Below are 23,002 nucleotides of genomic sequence, written 5' to 3'. Positions count from 1 at the left end.
TTAACACTTCACAGTCCTGCGTCTTATGTGTCTCATAATAATTGTGACAGAATTGGGACTTCCCTGGTGGCGCAGTGGTTAAGAATCCGCCTGCCAGTGCAGGGGACACAGATTCAATCCCAGGTCCGGGAAGATCCCACATGCCGCAGAGCGACTAAGCCTGTGCGCCACATCTACTGAGCCTGTGCTCTAGAGCCCATGAGCCACAACTACTGAGCCACATGCTGCAACTACTGAAGCCCGCGTGCCTAGAGACCATGCTCAGTAACAAGAGAAGCCACTGCAATGAGAAGCCTGTGCACCGCAACGAAGAGTAGCCCCTGCTCGCCGCAACTAGAGAAAGCCCGGTGCGCAGCAATGAAGACCCAACACAGCCAAAACTAAAACAAAATTAAAAAATGAAAAAAATGAAACAATTGTGCCAAAATTGGGTGTAATCATTTATGGACATGTAGGTCAGTTAAGGAAGTTACTGATAAGATTTTTTCCCAAGAAAATCACTGACTGACATATTCGTGCATCAGTTTACATTCTCTATTCGAGTTCTGTTATCTTTTTTTTGAACAATAATGTATCAGTAGTATCACTAATACTTTAAAAATCTCCAAGGGAAAAAAGTGGCGGGGGGTGGCGGTGGTGGTGTGATGAATTGGGAGACTGGAATTGACATGTATACACTAATATGTAAAATATGGATAACTAATAAGAACCTGCTGTATAAATAAATAAATAAATAAAAAATAAAGTCATAAAAATAAATAAATAAAAAGCTCCCATTTCCTCCACCTACTGTTGATTAGCTACCTTTGCACACCACCAGTGTATCATATAGAAGACTATCTAAAATTAGACTTGGTTCAACACTATAGTGTTCTCAAATTTCTCCAGGAATAGAAGAATTTGTGAAAAATATGAATGATTCAAATACGTAAATTTTTCGATGGGAGATCATTGGTTTTAATCTGTTGCCTTCTTTTGGCATGTGGAGTCATAGGATAACAGAAAACAGGTTTTTCTTGAGGAAATAGACGTATTTCATTCCTGCCATTATGTCACCATCAATGTACCCTTCCAAACAGGAGTGAGAGTAAATCAGGTCAGACAGGCGACTTCCAGCTTCCTCCGTCATCTCTGTTCAGTGGAAACGTTTGATGTGTCTTGATGACCATAACACACATTGTTTGCTCCTTTTCTCTGTTTTAGTACATTCAGCGTTCTTCTTAAACACATGGTCTCAGGATTTGGTGGGGTTTCCTTTTGTCATTTATTACTTTGACTTGGTTTGTGGGATATGTGGGGACATCACCGTGACGGGGTCATGAGGAACATGGGTGACTTGGAAAATGCACTTGTGCGGCCAGATATTCAAGTTTGGTGTTCCTAGATCTAGAGAATTTAAAATTCCTCATCCTTATTTATGAAGGGATTAAAGGTGCTAATTCTGAGATATATATTTTTTTTAAGATCACTTCTTTATGCCTCCTGTCAAAATCTAAGTTCCACTCGTGTTCATGTTTCATCCTGTCTCTTTCCCATCCTCCCAACTTTGGTCAAACAGCCAAAAAACTGTTGCTTCACTTGTGTGTTTCAAGCTTCCATCCATTTCCCCTTTTCCCAGGTCCTCTAAAGTTCTACCTTGTGAAAGAGAAAGGGAATTGTATGCAAATTTTAAACTCTATCTGTAAATTCAAGGGTGCAGGGCGTAAATAGGCTTTTTCAATCAAAAGATGATAATTTTATACATTCACAGGCCAGGGGCATGACTGGGAATGAGAAAAAAAATTAGCTCTTTCAGACTAGGGCAGATTTGGGCATAAAGAACATGAGACATGTTCTTTTCCTTATAGCAAAATAAAGCCAAGAGAAAAGAATTGGCTTTATTAAATTTACCTTTTACGGTTCTCAAGATGTGCGTGTGAACACATCCATGGCAGGTGTCCTTCGAGGAAGCTCAGGGCTGCAAGGGGAGCTGGCTGGTGACCCATCATTGTGGTGAGCATCCCCCTGGGCTGCGCATGCTCAGTGGCCAGCCTGTGAACTGGGTGGGGATTTGCCTCCAATGTCTTTCCTGTTCCTGGTTCAGAGCTTGGTTCTTTTACCATTTATTTCCGTAATGGTTTCATTTCAACAATTGGATTAATTGTCTATACATACCACTGTGTCATCAAGCCCAAATTACTGATTATTTACCCATCGGTTTGGCCCAGTATAGTTTTAGGTCCTATATGGCCCCAGTTGGAAATCCCTTGTGAGTTTCCAGGGGTTAAAAACACAGGCTCAAGAGAGATTCCTGGATTTGAATCTTGACTCTGATACTCACCACCTTTGTGGGCTTAGGTAAGTCAGTGAAGATCTCTGAGGCTTAGTTTCGTCTCCCACGAAACAGGGTGTTATTTTAAGGTTTTCATGAGCATGTGGTATAGACAATCTCTGAACAGTGACAGGCAGCTGGCAAAATGCCCACGGGGTCAGCTGGTATTAGAGTCGGTGTGCGTGTTAGAACCCAAGTCTAGGAAGGCAACTGGTCATGAACTCTTGAGTGACATATAATGATCACTTATTCATCGTCAGGGCCAGAATCCTACAGCCAGACTTTGGGATGCATTATGGAACCCTCCTTGTCTCCAGGCTCTGTCCTGAGGAACAGCTGCGTGTAGGACACAGATAAGGTCCCTTGTGTGAGTTGACTTTTCTCTGATAAGCCATTTGATGAAATTCTTGAATTCATGTTTTGTTTTCCCAAGTCTCTGAAAATAATTACTAGTCATGTTTATAAAATGCATATATTTTAACAAGGGTTTTTTATGCTCTTTTAATTACATGTAAATTTCTTTTCCTACTAGCCAGCATTTCTAGATTCTCCTAATGCCTGTGTCTATTCTTGTTTGTGAACTTTACCAAAGCCCTTAAGGTATTTTTACAGCCCTCTGAGAACACACTGGCAGTCATGAAGATGTGTGTAAATGTGGATTACCTTCACTGCCTTAAAAAATATATACCGTTTATTTGAAATAATTCTCCTTTACCCAACTGTTACATAATACTTAAATATTTTAAAGTATATATAACTTTATTAATTTGCCTAATTAAATAACATTGCTAATTGTCCCAGTACCTTCTCTTGCCTGTGAACTCAGTAAGCATGGCTGCATTTCTACTATGCACCAGACTCATGGAAAGCCCTTGGTTTCAAAATTGTTGGAAGAGGAGATTCCTCATTTCTGTGTTGGGATGCACAGATTCTTTTATTTCTCTCCTCCTATCTCTGCCTCCTTTTCAGTTGCCTCTGGTTTTTACCCAGACAGAGTCACTCTACGGAGTTTCAATAGGAGAGTCAGGAGAATGTTAGGATGCAGCTAGCGTGGGCTGTCAGTCAGGAGTTACAAAGTGTAAGTGAGGAGTGACCAGTCCACATTGAGTTTCGTCTGTCTCTCTCTCTAGTATTTTTCTCCTTTCTACCTCAATGTGTGTGTTCGTGTGTATGTGTAGGTGGTCCTTGAGTCAAGAGTTTTTGACTTGCTAGTGGTAGGAAAGTCATATGCATTCCCTAGAAGCCGTACTCTGAGGTTTGAATTGCGATCTGTCTCAGGTTGGCGATATGAGGTCCCATCTCTCTCGTGATGCTGGGCAGAGACAGACACAGCTCCTGGTCAGCCATGCGATCAGGAGGGTGAACAAAGGATGCACTGAAAACCACTGTGTTTTGTGCTTCCGGTACAGTGTTTAATAAGTGACATGAGATATTCTGCACTTTTTTTTTTTATAACACAGGCTTTGTGTCAGATGAATTTTGCCCAACTGTAGGCTAATGTAAGTGATCTGAGCACCACGTTTAAGGTAGGCTAGGAGAAGCTGATGTTCCTTAGGTTAAGTGTATTAAATGCATTTTTGACTTAAAGCCATCATAAGTTGAAAATATCTTATCAGGGTGTAACCCCATTATAAGTCGAGGAGAATCTGTAATTCTAAATACGGAGTTTCCATCTAACTACCTAACTACTGGATTCAGGTTTCAGTTTTTACAGAAGAAGTTAGATTCACAATTAAGAAGGAAATCTCAATTTAAAAGTGTACTTTGTGAGCTACCACAGTGAAATAAATAAATTTACATATCATTTCCGGTCGTTGAAATACTTTCTCAACATGATTAAGCCCTGAAATGAACTCTAGGGGTCTTTGCCTAATCCCTTTGCTTGCCAGTGAAGAAGTCATTTAGGGCCTTGCCTTGTTTATCATAGCTGTGCTGAAATTTAGATGAGCATTAAATATCCTAACCCTCAGATGAGGAAGTAAAGCAGAAAGCCTTTGAGTTACTCTAACGTAGCACAGGGCTTATGTCAAATCTTAACATGGAAAAGTGGCATAGCTGGGGGAAAACAGATTGGAAAGAGATCTTGATAGAAAAATACTACTAATGGGGACTTCCCTGGTGGGCCAGTGGTTAAGACTCTGTGCTCCTAATATAGGGAGCCTGGGTTTGATCCCTGGTCAGGGAACTAGATCCCGCATGCCGCAACAAAGATCCCGCAGTCCGCAACGAAGATCCCGCGTGCTGCAACTAAGACCCTGTGCAGTCAAATAAATTAAAAAAAAAAATCCTACTAATGGATTTTGCACTAGGAAGACAATTTCTGGATCCTTATCACTCAGGTGGAGATGAAGTTGATAGCCCAGAAGGCTCAAGAGCAGAGGAAGAGAACGTTGGAGTTACAGTACTTACAGTCATACTTAGGAGTGGAAAATGCTGTTACTACGTTCGTGTCATTTATCAATGATGCTGTTTCTGTGGTCATAAGAGAGTCACACCGAGAGGATGCTAGTTCATGCTTGGGGGCAAAACCTGCTTAGGTTTTTGTTTCTGATAATGTATTATAGACACTGTAATTATGAAATCACTTGCTCAGCATAGCTTGATGCATTGATAGGAAAAGAGATCAGTGGATTAAATCTTGGCAGATTTGTTGAGAATGTAATTTGGGGAGAATTCATTTTTATGACAGAGTAGTGTTTAGCTGAGAGTGAATTCCGTTAGGAGGAAACTTTTATTTAGCACAGACTAAGATAGGCCAAGTATACTAAATCACCGTAACTGAGCGCAGTTCCTCTCAGGATTCTGGGGAGAAGTAAACTATGTAGACCATGATATGAGCAATGACGTGTTTAAGGAAAATAAGATGTTTTTTATGATGTTAGCCTCTTAGGAAGGAAGGGTGTAAGTTAAAGCAAATGCAATGGTTTAATTGCTATATATACATGTATAACAATTAATATTAAAATATATGCAATATATAAAGCAATATTAATACTAATATTAATATTAGTGACAAGGCTACTAGAAATCTCATGACGTTCTCAAAATTTAACCAAAGATACTCATGTAAGAGAGACGTAACCCTTTTAGAGGGCAAATAGCTATCCGCCTCTCGCACAAAATCTTGATAAGAAAGTTAAAGACGTGTTAGTCAACTGTGTTTTCTTGTTTTTTTTTTTCCCCTCCAAGGTTTTCAGTTCTTGTTTTTAAGAGCTCTGTCCAATTACGTACACACACATCAGTCTTCATAGATGTGAAAAAAGCCCTGACACTTCTGGAGTATGTATATTGTTTTCAAAGAACTTGGCATGGACATTATTATTAAATGAATCACAGGTAAAATTTTGAGCTTACAATAGGAAAAAGACATCATCACATTTGTATGTATCTGTACAACCACAGAGACGTAGATAGAAGTGCAGATATCTACTGGGCATAGGAACTTTTTATTCCTGAAATTAGCATGGAAAACCATTTCAAAATGGCGCCAGTAAATCATTTAGGTATTCCTTCCGCGTTCCTACGCATAAGACAGATAACAAATTACCCAGAATGCCTCTTTAATTCCTAGTAAGCACTAGACAATAGGAAAAAATGCCTTGACTTGTAGACTTAAGGCCTCTGTCTTACTACAAGAGGTCCTGATTTTTCTTTGTATAAAGTTGATTACTCCCCTTGTTCTCTTGTGTGTATAACTTGTGGTTAAGTGAACAGAGTACAACTGAACATGAAATCCTTTCTTAGGCTTTTGTCAATGTGCAATTTTACCAAATGTTTTACCTCTAGACTTTTTTGGTCTAATAATTGCAAGCTAGAATTGTTGGGAACTCAGTGTTGGGCTAAAATAGTGTAATAAAACCAAATGACTACATGACATTCTTCTTGTTAAATCAAACCAGACTCAAACAGATGTGCTAAGAGCTTTGGGAAGGGGAAAACAAGCAGTACAGTACAGACATATCACATCTGCATTTGTAATTGTTTAATATTAAAAAAGACTTATAGTTTTAACTTTTTAATAAAAACAACGAAGACTTCAAGTATAGTAGCTTCAAATATCTTTGCTGCTGGGCCAATCATAGGACATACTAAAATTTTTTAAATAGAAATTTAAAGAAAGTGTAAAGTATTTAACTTTGGCTTTGCCCAAGAGAAGTTAAAAGAAGCTCTCACAGAGTTTAAAATCCAACACGCTTTTTTTAACAGTGGAACTATGCAACAGTTTAAATAAATGTAATGTATATAAATATATAATGATAAAAATCTACCATTGAAATTGATACTGTAAGCAGGTTTATAACTTTTATATTGTTATAAATGATATGTTGAACAGAATAGAAAAATAAATAAATGAAATAGGTACTATTTTCATTTAGGAGTGTACCTCTCTTGAATGGAGTTAAAACTTCCTCATTAATTTATGTGAAATAAACTGTGCTCACACCAGTCTTGTTTCTGCTGACCTTTTCATTCAATTTCTTATTTTTTCTCCAGCCTCACCACTTCTAATACTCAAGATTATTGCATTGGTATCAGCAATTTGAGTATCTTGAGTGATAGTGCAGTACACAATATTTTTGGTATATTTCTAAGTGCAATTCATTCTAGTAATTTCTTGCGAGATGGAAGAAGAATAAACTTGTTCGATTCTGAAACTCATGTTTCTACTGAGTGAACAAGCACTGAGAATATAGAAGAGCTGCCCCAAATTGTCCTTACTTTATTTAATAATCACTCATCTTTGACAGGCTCTATCATTTACCCAGATCGCCGGATGTGAGAGGGGAATTGCTTTCTCCCAGTAGAAAATACAGTAAATGAGATTCTATCAGACAACAGGCAGGCAGCTAGAAAAAGACAGGCAGAGGTAGGGGTGTGGGGGGGGGGGAGAGAGAGAGAGAGTTGGACCTTTGCTACCTATACTTTTCTTCTTTTTTTTTTTTTTTTTTTGCTGAGAGTGAAATGTTTCTATCACTTTTCTCATACCCATTCCTTTTTCTAATCATTTTCTTTCTCTTCCCACAAATGATTCAATGACGGTGTCAGGTGAAAACCCAATGCTTTGAATAGGATGCTAGGATTGTTTTCAACAGTGGCAACCATGTTTCTGACTTGCACTCTAGGGAGAAGTAGGTCAAATATGCGTATGTTGTAGGTGATATTGGGTTTGATAGAAATGGGGAGGGGAAAGCAGAGTTAATTTTCTTTCTTTCTTGTTTTCATTGACTTGCCACTGTGTGACTACCATGAGGAGTTATATCTAAAGTGGCTTACAGAGATCTAAAGATACATGGATGGCAGCAAGATAAAATTCTGAAGGAATGCAAATTACAGAATCTGCAACGAGGCTACTATAAAAATCCACACGTTGCTTAGGGAGGGCCAGAAATTTGGTTCGAAATTTTCTTTTAGTCAACACTAAGCAACTTGAACAGCTCCATGATTTACTAGGTGTTAAAAATAAACTGGTTGCCCCTAAGAACATACGTTTCCTGAAGGAAGATAGCATTGGAATTTATCCCCAGGGTCCTCATGCAAAGGATACAAATGATGTACTATAGAGATTATCAGCAGATACATCCTCACCAGGGTATTTGTAGAGACTGAAGAGTGAGTTCCTCACTGGTTATTGTTTAGATTCCTCACTCTCAGCTGGTGTGATGGGTAGTGGCTATAAACATTGGAACCACAAATTTAGCTCTTGACGGTCTCAGTGATTAACTGAATCAACTCTCCTACCCACCTCAACCAACACTGGACTTCATTCTTTCGTGCTAAAATATGAATGAGTGCATTCCATTTCAGCGAGTTAAAGCAGATCACTTGTGTGTGTGTGTGTGTGTGTGTGTGTATATATATATATATATATATAATTTTTTTTTTTTTTTTTTTTTTTTTTTGCCGTACTTGGGCCTCTCACCGCTGCAGCCTCTCCCGCCACGGAGCACAGGCTCCGGATGCGCAGGCTCAGCGGCCATGGCTCACAGGCCCAGCCGCTCCGCTGCATGTGGGATCTTCCCGGACCGGGGCACGAACCCGCGTCCCCCGCATCGGCAGGCGGACTCTCAACCACTGCGCCACCAGGGAAGCCCCCACTTGTATATATTTTATCTACCATTGTGTATGTTGAACTTCCTCAAACTTCCAAACAGTAGTCATATAACATTGTTTTTACAACTCTTAGTATCTTGTTACTTTTTTTCTGAGATAGTAGTTTGACTTTTCCCTTCCTATTCATGATTCTTTTTAAAGTTCATTAAAGAAAACATGAATGTGTGTTTATTTTCAAGTGCTACCACATTATTTGATATCTAAACTTACGGTAATAAATATTAAAACTTCAAAACAGACTACACTAAATAATCATTTTTTGTTCAGTTAAGTTTTGAATCTAATGAGAGAATGTTTTATTATTAAATACTGTGTTTTTGTACTAATTGGATGATTTTAATCTGTATATATTTTCTAGAGCACCTCCGTCCCAAGCCCTTCAATCTATTGTTTTATTAAACTTTCAAATTTGAGAAAATCATAGATTTACATGCAGCTGTAAGGAATAACACAGATTTTGAGTATTCTTTACCCAGTTTCTCGAAAGGTAACGTCTTACAAAACGGTAGTAGAGGGACACTGCCAGGAAAGGGACACTGAAACTGTCGAGACACGAAACGTTAAGATTCCCTCATGTGATCCTTTTATGGCCACGCCCACCTCCCTCCTGTCCCAACTCCCTGCTTAGCTATTGGCAACAAATAACCTGTTCTCCTTTTCAATAAGTTTGTCATTTCAAGAATGTTAAAGTCATACAGTATGTAATCTATTTCGGATTGCCTTTTTGCCACTCTGCATAATTCTCTGGAGAGTCATCCAGGTGTTATAAATCAATAGTTCATTTCTCTTTATTTTTGAGTAATAATAGTACATGGTGTAGATATTCCACAGTTTGTATATCATTCACCTCTTGAGGGATATATGAGTTATTTCCAGGTTTTGATTATTAAGGGTATGTTTATGTGTATATATATGTATACATATATATATTCATATATATGCTTGTACAGGTTTTGTGTGAGCATAAATTTTCATTTCTCTGGGGTAAATACTGCCCAGGAGAATAATTGCTTGGTCATCTGATAATCGCATGTTTATTTTTTTTTTTTTATATCTTTATTGGATTGTAATTGCTTTACAATGGTGTGTTAGTTTCTGCTTTATAACAAAGTGAATCAGTTATACATATACATATGTTCCCATATCTCTTCCCTCTTGCATCTCCCTCCCTCCCACCCTCCCTATCCCACCCCTCCAGGCGGTCACGAAGCACCCAGCTGATCTCCCTGTGCCGTGCGGCTGCTTCCCACTAGCTATCTATTTTACTTTTGGTAGTGTATATATGTCCATGCCACTCTCTCGCTTTGTCACAGCTTACCCTTCCCCCTCCCCATATCCTCAAGTCCATTCCCTAGTAGGTCTGTGTCTTTATTCCTGTCTTACCCTTGGGTTCTTCATGACCTTTTTTCCCCTTAAACTCCATATATATGTGTTAGCATACGGTATTTGTCTTTCTCTTTCTGACTTACTTCACTCTGTATGACAGACTTTAGGTCCATCCACCTCATTACAAATAGCTCAGTTTCGTTTCTTTTTATGGCTGAGTAATATTCCACTGTATATATGTACCACATCTTTATCCATTCATCTGATGATGGACACTTAAGTTGTTTCCATGTCCTGGCTATTGTAAATAGAGCTGCAATGAACATTTTGGTACATGACTCTTTTTGAATTATGGTTTTCTCAGGGTCTATGCCCAGTAGTGGGATTGTTGGGTCATATGGTAGTTCTATTTGTAGTTTTTTAAGGAACCTCCATACTGTTCGCATGTTTAATTTTTTAAGAAACTGTCAAACTGTTTTCCAAAGTGGTTCTGCCCACTAGCGATATATGAGCAATCCATTTTCTCCACATTCCAGCCAGTATTTGGCATTGTCACTGTTTTTCATTTTAGCCATTCTGAATAGGTGTGTAGTGATATTTCTTTGCGGTTTTAATTTGCATTTCCCAAATGAATGATGGTGTTGAACATCTTTTCATGTGCTTATTTGCCATCTGTATATCCTTTTAGATGAAACGACACTTTGGTTTTTGCCTGTTTTCTAATTACATTATTTGTTCTTTTGCTGTTGAATCTTTAAAGTTTCTTTTTATATATTCTAGACACATGTCCTTGTCAGATACGTGGTGTGCAGATATTTTTTAGCAGTCTGTAGCGTGTCTTCTCATTTCTTAACTGGGTATTTCACAGAGCGAATGGTTTTAATGTTTATCACTTTTTTCTTTTATGGATTGTGCTTTTGGTGTCCTAGGAACTCTTTGGCTAGTCCAAGATCCTAAAGATTTTCCCCTATGATTTCTCCTAAAAGTTGTATATTTTTACATTTTACGTTTATGTCTGTGATCCCATATTGAGTTAACTATTCTGTAGGGTGTTAGACTTTGGTCTAGGCTCTTTTTTGGTTGTTTTTGCCTGTGGACTTCCAGTTATTTAAGCGCCATTTGTTGAAAGGCTTTCTTTGCTCCACTGAGTTGCCTTTGCACCTTTTCAAAAATTATTTGGGCATATTCATATGAGTCTGTTTCTGACTTCTCTGTTTTGATACACTGATGGATTGGTCTGTCCCTCTGTCAGTACCACATGGATTTGGTTACCGTAGCTACAAAATAGGTCTTGAAAACAGGTGTACTGATTCCTCCTATTTTATCCTTTTTCAAAATTATTTAAGCCATTCTATTTTTTTTTTTTGGCTTTCCATTTAAATTTTACAAGAATCTTGTCTGTGTCGAAAAAAAAATCTTGCTGGGATTTTGATAGAAATTGTCTTAAACCTACATATAAGTCTGAGGAGAATTGACATCTTTACAGTGTTCAGTCTTCCAGTCTATTAACATGGTATATTGCTCTATTTAATTTTTTATTCATTTCTTTCTTCAGCATTGTACAGTTTTGTACCTGTTATATGTAAGTGTTCTTTTGGCGATTGTAAATGGCATTGTATCTTTAATTTTGGTGTCCACATGTTCAGTGCTAGCATGTATAAATAAAATTGAATTTTGTATGTTCATTATATATCCTGGGCAGTTGCTAATTTCAAGTATTAACTCTAGGAGTTTTCTTATAGATTCCTTGGCATAATCTATGTAGCTAATGGTGCAAATACAGTCGATTTTATTTCTTCCTTTCTGATCTGCATGCATTTATTTCTTTTACTTGGCTGATTGCACTGGCTAGATCCTCTGGCATATTGTTGAATAAAAGTGGTGAAACCATACCTTTTTGCCTGTTCTCAGCCTTAGGGGGAAGCATTCAGTCTTCCCCCAATAAGTATAATGTTAGATGTAGGTGTTTTTTTTTTTTTTTTTTTTTTTTACAGGTACTCATTGTGAAGTTGGGGAAGTTTTCCTCCATTCATATATATATTTTTTCTTTTGCGGTACGCGGGCCTCTCACTGTTGTGGCCTCTCCCGTTGTGGAGCACAGTCTCCGGACACTCAGGCTCAGCGGCCATGGCTCACGGGCCCAGCCGCTCCGCGGCACGTGGGATCTTCCCGGACCGGGGCACGAACCCATGTCCCCTGCATCGGCAGGCGGACTCTCAACCGCTGCGCCACCAGGGAAGCCCACTCCATTCATATTTTATTGAAAGTTTTTCTCATGATTGGATGCTTAAATTAGTCAAATGCTTTTTCCTACATAGAATATTACAATCCTGTGGTTTTATTCTGTAGCTAGTTATTATGGCAGATTACGATGATTGATTTTCAAATACTGAACTGTGTTTACATTCCTGGAATAAACACCCCTTGGCCGTATTGAATAACTGTTATCTATTGCTTACTTCTGTTTTCTCTTATTTTGTTAAGGATTCTTATATCTGTATTTATGAGGGATATTGGTCTGTTTCTTTCTCTTTTTTTTTGGTGCTGCCTTTGTCTGTCTTTGGTAACAAGGTGTGTTAGCTTGGTCTGCACAACGAAATACCATAAATTGGGTGCCTTAACCAACAGAAGTGTATTTTCTCACATTTCTGGAGGCTAAAATTCTGATATTAGGGTGTAGTATGGTCAAGTTCTCGTGAAGACTCTCCTCCTGGTTCGTAGACCCCTGTCTTCTGGGTGTGCGAGCACATGGCCTTTTCTTAGTGCAGGCATGTGGCAGTGTCGGAGGAAAGGGAAGAGAGAGTTCTTCTTTGTCCTCTTCTTATGAGGCCACCAGTCCTGTTGGATTAGCATCCCATCCTTACGAACTTAGTTCATCTTAATTACCTCCTAAAAGCCTTATTTATGGTTACTAAAGGGGAAACGTGGGGGAAAGTGATAAATTAGGAGATTGAGATGAACATATATACACTACATAAAATGGATAACTAGTACCTACTGTACAGCACAGGGAACTCTACTCAATATTCTATAATAACCTGTATGGGAAAATAATCTGAAAAAGAATGGATATATATATATATATATATATATATAATCTCCATATCTACAAATAAACTGATTCACTTTAACACAACACTGTAAATCAACTGTACGCCAATGAAAATTGAAAAAATAAAGAAATGACAAGTACAGTTACATTGGGAGTTAGGGCTTCACCATGCAAATTTTGGAAGCAACAATTCAGTCCGTAGCACAGAGTAATAATGGCGCCATGAAATGCGTAAGGAAGTGTTTTATCCGCTTCTGTTTTCTGGGACAGAGTGCGTAAAATTGTTAATTCTTTACATGTTTGGTAGATGTCTCGGTGCATTTAGGTAGATGCCTTAGTACGTGTAACAGATACCATAGACTGGGTGGCTTATAAAAAAACAAACACTTCTCGCATGTGGTTCTTGAGACTGGGAAGTCCAAGGTCAAGGTGCCCGCTGTTTCAGTGTCTGCTGAAGGCCTGCTTCCTGTTCAGAGACAGCGTCTTCTTGCTGTGTCCTCACATGGCAGAAGGGGCAAGAGAGCTCTCTGGAGTCGCTTTTATAAGGATACTTTGCCCTCATGATCTAATCACCACCCAAAGGCGCCACCTCCAAATACCATCATGGTGGGGATTAGGTTTCAACATATGACTTTGGGGTGACACAGACATTCAGTCTATGGCAGAAGAATTCTTCTGTAAAACCACCTGGGCCTGGACTTTTCCTTCAGGGGAGCTTTAATAGTTATAGTGTAACTATTAAATGTTACATTACATTAACATTTACATTACATTAAATGTAATGTAAATGTTATTCACATTTTCTGTTTCATCGAGTAAGTTGTGGTCATTCATTGTGTGTGTGTGTGTTTTAAGGAAGTAAGCAGTTTCACTTTTGTCAAATTTATGGGTGTAGTTTTTAGAGCATTTTTTTCATATCTGTGGGGTCTCTAGTAATATTTGCTATTTTATTCCTGTTATTAGATATTTATCTAATCCCCCTCTTTATTCTTATCTCTATTTATTCTTATCCCCCTCTTTTTTTTTTTGGTCATTTCTGCTACATGTGTTAATTTTGTTGATCTTTTCCAAGAATTAGGCTTTGTTCCATTGCTTTTCTGTTTTCATTTCCAGTGATTTTGACATTTATCTGTAATTTCTTGCCTTCTTGCTTTAGGTTTATTTTACTCTCCCTTTTCTAAGCTCTTGAGATGGGAGCTTGGATTACACATATAAGAATTTTCCTCTTTTCTAATGTATGTTTTCAGTGCTGTTAACTTCCCCCTCAGCTCTGCTTAGCTGAGTCCTACAGATATTGATATCTTATGTTTATATTTCATTCAGTTTAATGTACTTTTAAAAACTTCCCTTGAGACTTCTTTGATCCATGGATTATTTAGAAGTGTTTGCTGGTTGACAATTGTCCTGTCATTTTTCTATTAGTTTCTGGTTTGATTCTGCAACTACAGTGGTTGTAATTAGGCCTTTAATACCATAGACTTACTGGCAAGACAGAGTTTCTCCCCCTGGAAATGAATGTTCAGGTTGATTTTTTTTCTTTTTACTTGAGTCAGAAGTTTGTGTTCAGACTACACTAAACCATGCAACTGTAGACAAACTAATTAGTAAACTTTAGTTAAGATAGAAATTGAAGCATCTCTTTAACCTTTAGAAAGCTATTTGTTTGTAAAGCATTATATTTACATATTATTATACTAGTTCACTCCTTCAGAGTTCTTTCTCATCATTAAGATTTCTTAATATATCCCAACCTAGTTATAATTGAAACACATATCTTAAAATCCTAAAGATTTGTCTTGAAAACCAAATATCAAAGTCAGTTCATTTGACCTGAGCTCAAGGTAGTCATTGATTTTTATTTCTGACGTTTTGACTAGGATTTGTTTTCTTTTCAAGAGAAACCGATTTATTGCGGGGTGGGAAGATAGTAAGAATAAGCACATTAATGATGAGCTGTGACAGCACACTAATAAGTTAAGAGAAAAATAAACTCAAAAGCACATGCGGTGTTACATTGTTTCGCATAGCAGGTGTAAGGATGACTGCATTGTTGTAAGTTCTGTGCGCTCTCTTTAGACAATGGTGTATTGTACATGTCCTTCAAGAAAAGAAATCTTTTCAAAAAGTGTTTAAATAAGCAAACTCTAGTCCTTGAACATGCTTCATTTCAGTTGCCTGGCAACACCTGGTATATGGATCATGCAACTGTGCAGTGACTTATGTCAAATCAACAGGCCACAGTGGAAAGAGGAATTGAATGACTTCATCAAATAAGCTTCAATAACAAGTTCATGCTTTTTGACTGTGTTCATCTCTTTTTGAAATTTAGGTTGTCGGGATTTCAGCTTCCTTCCTGCATCGTCAGCACCGGCTCCATCCTTACTCTGTGGTTCACGACAGACTTCGCCGTGAGTGCCCAGGGCTTCAAAGCTCTGTATGAAGGTAAGATGCGCCTTGTGCACTGCACACACCCACCGTCCAGATGACCTCACACTGAACATTTTCATGCAGACGGAAGCTGCTATTTCAGAGGTGGTTTAATGGTGCAAACATTTGACTTCTGTGCTTTGTTGATGGGAGAACACTATTTACTACAATGGCCCAACATCCTATAGCACAAAACGTGTGTTGACAATTTTCCTTTACTGGTAGAAATTTTGATTGGAAGAGTGGTTTTTCTGTTGACATGTGGTAGAGACGTTTTGAGAATTTAGAATACTAATTGATAGAGCTCCTTTTCTGTGAAGAATTAATTCTTAAGGCAGACATGTTTTCTTAAAATTATTGTTGGACAGTGATACTCAGAGTTGGTGCTTAGGTAAAGGGAATTCCATTGCGTGAGTTTTGGTTGGCAGAGTGGAAACTTTTCATGGAGAAAATGATTTCAGTTTGACTGTTTGGTGCTTGCAAGGCATCAGGAGTGAGTTTTGTTTTGTTTCTGTTTTTTGGTGTTTTCGGATTTTGTGCCAACGTGCCCTTAGGGTCTTGCTGTCATGGGTGACTGTTTGGGGCAGAAATTTTAAAGAGATAGAAGAGAGTTCAACCTTTGGTAGAGGGAATAATACAGATGATCACTTTGCATTACTAATACGGTAAGTGTAAGTGCTGAGGTCTCTTTAGTCTTGTTTCACATAGACACTTTAAATTTTCTTTCATGTGTAATACAAAATCTTTTATTTTTAACATGAACTCTGAAGCCCATGAATTGAAAAGGACTGTGGGTAAGGGATAGTCCAATTCCTATTTACAACACACACTGTTCACTTAACGAGCCTTTCTGGGTTCAGTCACATCTGTGTGTGTTCTTCTTTGGAGTGTTCCCTATACCTGGGCAAAAATCATTCTTCGTGGAAAGATAAAATCTACATGTGCTTTGCGCAATTGAACTTAGCTACTATGCAATTATCAGAAAATACAAGGGTAGAGTGTCCTCTTTGCACAGTAAAATAAACAGAGCCATTTATCCTTTCATTTAAAGTCTCATGTGGAATGATGCTTAGTATTGTATACTATTCTGACTCCAGTTCATCCAGGCCACTGCAGTTATATATAAACCTGCATCAGTGGCCTGAAAGGGTAACTCATCTTGAAGTATATTACTGATTACCAGGGGATAATTGAATCTTTGGAAGAGTAACAGGCTACTTTAAGATTAATAGGTGCTGTTAGCTTTCAAATTTGCTTGTATCTACCACTTCCTGTATACCCTAACTTCACAAAATTTCTTTTTCGCTTAACATTACAAAAGTGTTTCTAAAGCGATCTGTACTAGGTACTGTGAAACAGAACTTGTCCAGTCAGCATATATGATATTTGCTCAGAAGGTAGATATGGCTTCAACATTTGAGAAACCTTGGCAATTTTCCTCCCCTTTCTAAGTTGATCTTTGAACATCATGTTTTATTAAATTTCGTAAGATAAATGTTGCAGAAACTACCGATGCTGGGAGATTGCCAGATGAATAATTCTACTGAATCTTTCCCGGCTATTGTTGGTGTTAGTGGTTGTCATCATGGTATAATAAAAAAATGACTGAGATTTTCTCTGTTGGGAAAGTGTTAATGAGTTATTAACAAAATTGGGAAAATGACGAGAAAAGTAAGCAAGGTCATGAGTTCAATGTATTTTTTCAATTGTTGATGTGTGAAGATGCAGTTTTTTGAAATTTGTGTTTTAAATAGTGACATTACAATATAGTCTGATATTTACAAGTGAATACAGGTCATTATTTTGAAAGAAAAAAACTATTAAAATAAAAAGTACTTTGTCAGCAAAACAGAAATTGTATAAAATATTCAATATCTTTATTTGTAAAATAGTTCTCAATTAGCTTAAAGGTCTACTGAGAAAATAAATTTGTACTATCTGGAGAAATAAAGTTAGTCTAAACAGAAGATTAAAGACTAGACAATTTATCTAGAAGAGACTAAAGCTTTCACTGTAGATATCAGCTGACTTATCAATGGTATCAGTTCCCACAGGGAATTTAGACATAATTGTAACTTACCCATGTAATGGTCATGAGGAAAAGTGAGATTCTTATTGAGCAGTGTATAAAATATGTAAATACACTTATTCGGATATAATATTAAGCGGAAGCAATGATAATAGAAAAAATTTTTTCTCTAGTTCTTAAACCATTACTAATTTATCTAATTAAAATTAGTAATTATTTAGTATTACCATATTGATGTTTAAATTTCTAATTTTCATTTATTTGCTTGAATTGGAGAAAGTCTTCCAAATTTAAAAAATCTGTCTATACAAAATAACCTTTATAATAAACTTAATCAGGGAACTGAACTTTATAGTTTGCTGATGGTACTTTGGACTGGTACATTGCATAAATTATTATTCATACATGGAGATATTAAGCTACCTAAGGAGTATGGAAACAATAAATTAAAATATTCTAATTGATGCATTCGGTTGTTGAATTTAACGCTGGATATTAAATGGAAATACTTAGAAATTTCACACTAACATTATTCACATACAGTAATTAGCTCTCTAAATAGTAAGTTTATAGATTGTTGATGAAATCAACATATTTTAACCCATAAATACAAACTAATAAAATTGAAATTACTAATTTAGTAGGGTGTTTTATAATGTTATATTTCCTAGTTCCGTCACTGAACATTATTCTTCGTGATCAACCAAAGAATTTGCATAATTTTCTTTGGTAAATTTATAACAAAAAATATTAGGATTACACATAATTTACAATGAGATGATTACTATCAAAATTCCTACATTTGTCCAGTATTGAAGTCCTATGTGTATAAATAGTATTCATTCATGTATTTCTATTTGCCAACTTTCTTTCATCAAGATCTCAGTTACTAAAATAAAATTATTTTTGTCATCAAGTTTATGATTTAAGAAAAAAAATCATATAGGAGGTCGGAAAATTGACGTGACATGTCAGGACGTGACAGATATTATGTCATGACAAACGTGTGACAAGGCAGTCATTAGACTTAAGGACAAAGAGAACAAATCCATTTGGTGACATGGGACAGTCTCGAGATTATGCCCCAAAGAACTTGTCACTCCGATGCTCTTTTTATTTTTTCATTTTTTTAAGAGGGAAGCCTTCCTCTGTTTTAATGCTTTTTCTTACTGGTGACAAAGTGAACTAAGCATTAGAAACACTAGTGAATATATGATGAAAACCCTTCAACTCCCAATTTTTGGTTCTGAAGTCTGATTTATTTTTAAGTGACATTTCTCTTGTTAATGTGCATCTTTATTTTTATCCTGAATATCATTTCAAATGTTTCATGAATTACTTGGTAATTTTTCATACATTGACTTTTCATAATTTTAGTATTGGTTATATTTTTTAAATTTAGTTTTTTACCAATTATTTACTGTAATTTAGATGGACTTTTTAGATATTTTTGCAAGTGAAATAAGCTTCTTTGACATTGATTGTATTTTGATAATCCAGTACTTTGTGTGAAATAGAACTTTTGTATATTATAGTACTTGTACTTGAATAGAAAGCCCCAACTCTGTGATTCAAATTAATGAGTCCAAAGTGTATTCACTAGAATAAATACTTTCCTTCTATAGAACATTTCTCGATAGTGTAGGGCAATTCCATTGATTGGGAATTAAATTGGCCAAGGCTTTATCCATGAGATGACAGTTTTTGTAAAGAAATTGAAATGAAGATTTAATGCCTATTTTGCCACAGATATTTACATTTGCAATAGTTGTTTGGGTAGGCGAAGGAAGGCTAAACTGGTTGCTTGTCTAAGGCAAAGCTGATAGAAATGGTAGGAATCTATTCTCTTTAAGATTTCTTTAAAAATGCTGGCTGATGTGGTAGTTGAAAAGGGAAAAATTTTAGCCACGAATGTAGACAGTCAAATACTTTGTTCATAAAATACTAATTTTACAATTCAACATTTATCTCCCCTTCCCATGGTGCCGTATTTGAATATATTGGCCTTAAATATTATGCATGAAATCTATAAGAATCTGACAGTTTAAAAAATCTGTTTTAAAAGAAATACCGCCAGTGTAGCGAGGAGGAATTTGACATTACTAAATAGGAAAAATTTGCTTGTGACAGGAAATTGTTTTTGCATACCAAATAGCTCATTAGTTGGAGTGAGAAAAATGGTTGCCCACGAAGATGCTTTAAGAGACCCCCTTGGGTTATAAAATGCTATTCTAAAGGAATTCTTCTCTTTCAGTTTTTTTTGTCTTAAAATTATTCATTTTATCAATTATAGCATTGTCCTGCTTACTAAGGTATATGTATCTGTATGGATGAATACATAAATAGTAAATAAGTGGATGATAGGTAGGTAGGTACATAGATGAAAGCGATAGATGAATAGATAATCAGTAGATAAAATAGTTAATAGATTGGTAGGTAGATAGACACTTGATAAATAGGTAGACAGGTAGATAGATGGATGCATGTGCCCAGTATGGTGTAAAGTCTTATGTACATTTTCTTATTAAATCTTCAAGATTCCTATAAGCAATGTAAAATTACCTAATATTATGGGATAGAGAAAATTAGGTAGTGACCTATAGTTATTTAGTTTGCCAAGACCTTATAACTACTAAATGTGAAAGGGGAAATTCAACAAGTCTATTTCCAGAAATTGTAATTCTTAACTACTTACTATATGTTCTCTCACATAGTTGCTTATTTGTTTCCATGTATGAAAATACATACATATGAATACATGCATATTATCATGTGTGTATACACAATTACATATATACACACATACACAAGTGTATATATGATATACACATGGAGAATATACGTAAGTGCTTATGCACACACAGATTTATTCATTCTTTCGTTTATTTACTAAGTTGTTATTGATTAATAATGAGTAATAATCTGAGTAATAATGAGTAATAATGAGTAATAATTGAGTAATAATCTGCTAGCATCTAGCAGATGCTAGAGACCCAATACTGAGCTAAATGATAGGAATACAAAGGTGGTGACAAGAATGGTGTCTGTCCTGAAGGAGTAGTAGGGGAACACGACAAAATTCAGTAGAACAGAGAGTGTAATAAGTAGACACGGTGTTTGACACGATTGGGCAGAAGAGGGAAGGTCAGGTGTACTTGGGGACAGGTAGAGTCCTGACAGAGTTAATGCTTGGGCTGTACCTCAAATACAGTGTTTACAATGCGTCATTGGATAGAAGTTCTGCAGGAAGGTGGGTCATCAGGGGATCTTTCTGAGTGAGGAAGAATCACAGGCAAGACTATGGAGAAAAGCATTTACCATCTTTAAGAACCATAGGAAGTTTCCTGGGTCCTGCTTAGAGTTCACGGTGGGCCTGGAGCATGGCCCCTCTGGCTGGCGTCGCAGTGAGGGGGCTGGGTTGATAGTGTTTCATGTGTGACAGGGAACACTTCCTCTGTGAGATCCTCAGGGAGAAGGCTGAATTCATCTCAATGGACTGTTACATAAACGGAAGCGTTTTTGTTTGCATGGGCTTCCATTTTACGAGTTTGTCACATTTTGGCTTTTAAATCATGATTGTGATGCCCAAAACGTTTGCAGAGAGAAGAGGAATAAGGTGGATTAAGTGGTTTGTGAACTCTTGCAGCACTTTTAACTTGAGCAATTAGATGGCACATATCATGCCTTCTCTTGTGGTCATTTTTGTTTGCATCCTTGAGGGCAGTGAGGGGCTCCAAGGAAAAATTTGAATCCTTGACATTTGGCACAAAGTAAATATTCAGGAATATTGTTTGATAAAAATTCTGCACTCAATCCTAGCTTAATTTCAGCCGGTAGTTCATATGTCTTTCCCTCAAAACCTAAAAGGTGAATTGCTAATAAGTGTCACAATTAACGGATTTGAATTTGATTTTCTCTTTGGTTAACACATCTTCTCATCTAGAAGTTCCTAAACACACACACACACACACACACACACACACAAACAAAAAACACTGAAATGGTTTAAAGATAAAGAGTTTAGGTGACCCACAACATATACAAGCATTCCTTCAATAATGGACTCAATACAGACCCTTAAATGAAACCTGTAAAAACTTAAAGTGGATTAATTTCACTTATTATATATTTATTTTGGGGAAGCAAATGGGCTTCATTTTCATAAACTACTTAGAATTTCACCAGAGAAACATGAATCTTGGCTACAGTTCTCACCTTTCATCCTAGTTTCACTAAGTAATTAACTCCGGAGGTGGGTGGGTCTTCTTACTGAGAGTATGTTTCTTGTTCACTGAATGTATTTGGCATTCCCTCTGACACATCCCTCCAGCGGAATCTTCTTTCCTTTAACATCCATGGGTCTGGATTTAGAAAGAGCAGCTAGATTATTACCCTTCAAGCTCAAAGCTTTATTTAGGATGTCAGCGCTGATTTAGTTCTCCCTTGAAGTGCTTATCCAAACTCAACCTGAATTAAAGTGTGGAATGTGAGTGACCCACCTGGCAGGAGAGAAACATTCCTGATTGGAGAAAGTGGTGGCGGAGCAACAACTGCTAGCTATCCATCAGCCAACACTGTAACATTATTTTGGATTTATAACAATTACGGAGGCTGAAACAAATGGGAAACTTCTCGAATTACTTTCCTCTTGACTATTAGATACTCTGTGTTGGTAAACCCAGAGTATCTTCCTGGGGACACATTTCACCTGGTTGTAGAGAGCAGAGCAGTTGGTCCTCATATCCGCCCTTCCCTAGGCTTAGTTGCCAGAGCCTGGGTACCCATTTTTTGTCTTGATTTGCAGGGGTGTTCAACAGTAGGTCCCCTAGGACCATTAATCAAAGGTTTTGGAATGGCACTCGAAATTAATTACTGCTGTTAGTAACATGAATACTAACACCTCCAAAACGTGCAGAGATAGGAGAGAGGTAGTGACTTTCTGAAAGTTCAACTTTAAGTCAATCAAATGATGGGTCAGAGCAGACAGACGGAGAGCCGCCACCAGGAAGTGAGTGTAGGTAATGTAGAAAGGCTGGTGTATAACCAATGGCTGTTGACATGTCTGATGAAAGAATAAAGATGGAACAAGTGCCAGAGGCAAAGCCACGTCCAGTGAAGCTCGGCCAGGAGGAGAGGGATGCTCTGACCTCTGAGCCCTTCCGTCCACCGAGCACCATGCCTGCTGTGGGTGTGGCCAGGCGTTGAGGTGGGGCGTTCGCCAGTGCAAGGCGCTCCCTGCTCTGGGTCCCATGCTGTGTATGACTTTCTCCATTTGAGAGTCATGGATAGAGTCATGGATAGCTCACTGTCTGTGAGGTTGAGGTTGTGAGATTACATGCATAATTTGGTACGTAGACTTCATAGACTTCCTCCGGATCCAGTTCTCAATCGTTCCGTAACTACCGTAAAGGTCAAAATGACTTCTGTTAGTTGATGGTATCAGCTCTGCTCCCTTGAGGCATCAGAGGTTCTTCAGTCTGGTTGCTGTTGCTTATCTTATTTCTTGTTTCTCTTGTTTTGATTCTGCTCCTGTAAGCAAAGCTGGGGTTACCATTTGGCTTCGTATATGGGCCCGGAGTGCTGCGGTATGGGGTTAGGGCTGGCCTGTCAGTGCAAATCGTCTGGGTCCTGTGGATTGTAATTTATTAATTTGGCATTTTGATATGTTTTGTGAACTTAATTAATGTGCATTTACCCTGGAGACATTAATCTGCTTTCTGTGCACTGCAAAATCCAGTTTCTGATT

General features: G+C 37.4%; 1 protein-coding gene across 1 annotated transcript in view; it reads left to right on the top strand.

Annotated features, from left to right (window-relative positions):
• Positions 1 to 23,002, top strand: part of CSMD1 (CUB and Sushi multiple domains 1) — a 1,741,289-nt gene that overhangs the window by 510,316 nt on the left and 1,207,971 nt on the right. The window contains exon 3 of the mRNA XM_060001344.1: positions 15,130 to 15,242. Within this exon, the coding sequence (XP_059857327.1) occupies positions 15,130 to 15,242 (113 nt within the window). The remainder of the gene's footprint in view (positions 1 to 15,129; positions 15,243 to 23,002) is intronic.

Source organism: Delphinus delphis, chromosome 21, assembly GCF_949987515.2.
Source record: "Delphinus delphis chromosome 21, mDelDel1.2, whole genome shotgun sequence".
NCBI lineage: Eukaryota > Metazoa > Chordata > Mammalia > Artiodactyla > Delphinidae > Delphinus > Delphinus delphis.
The sequence above is the reverse complement of the archived record's forward strand: the minus strand, read 5'-3'. Positions and strand labels throughout refer to the sequence as shown.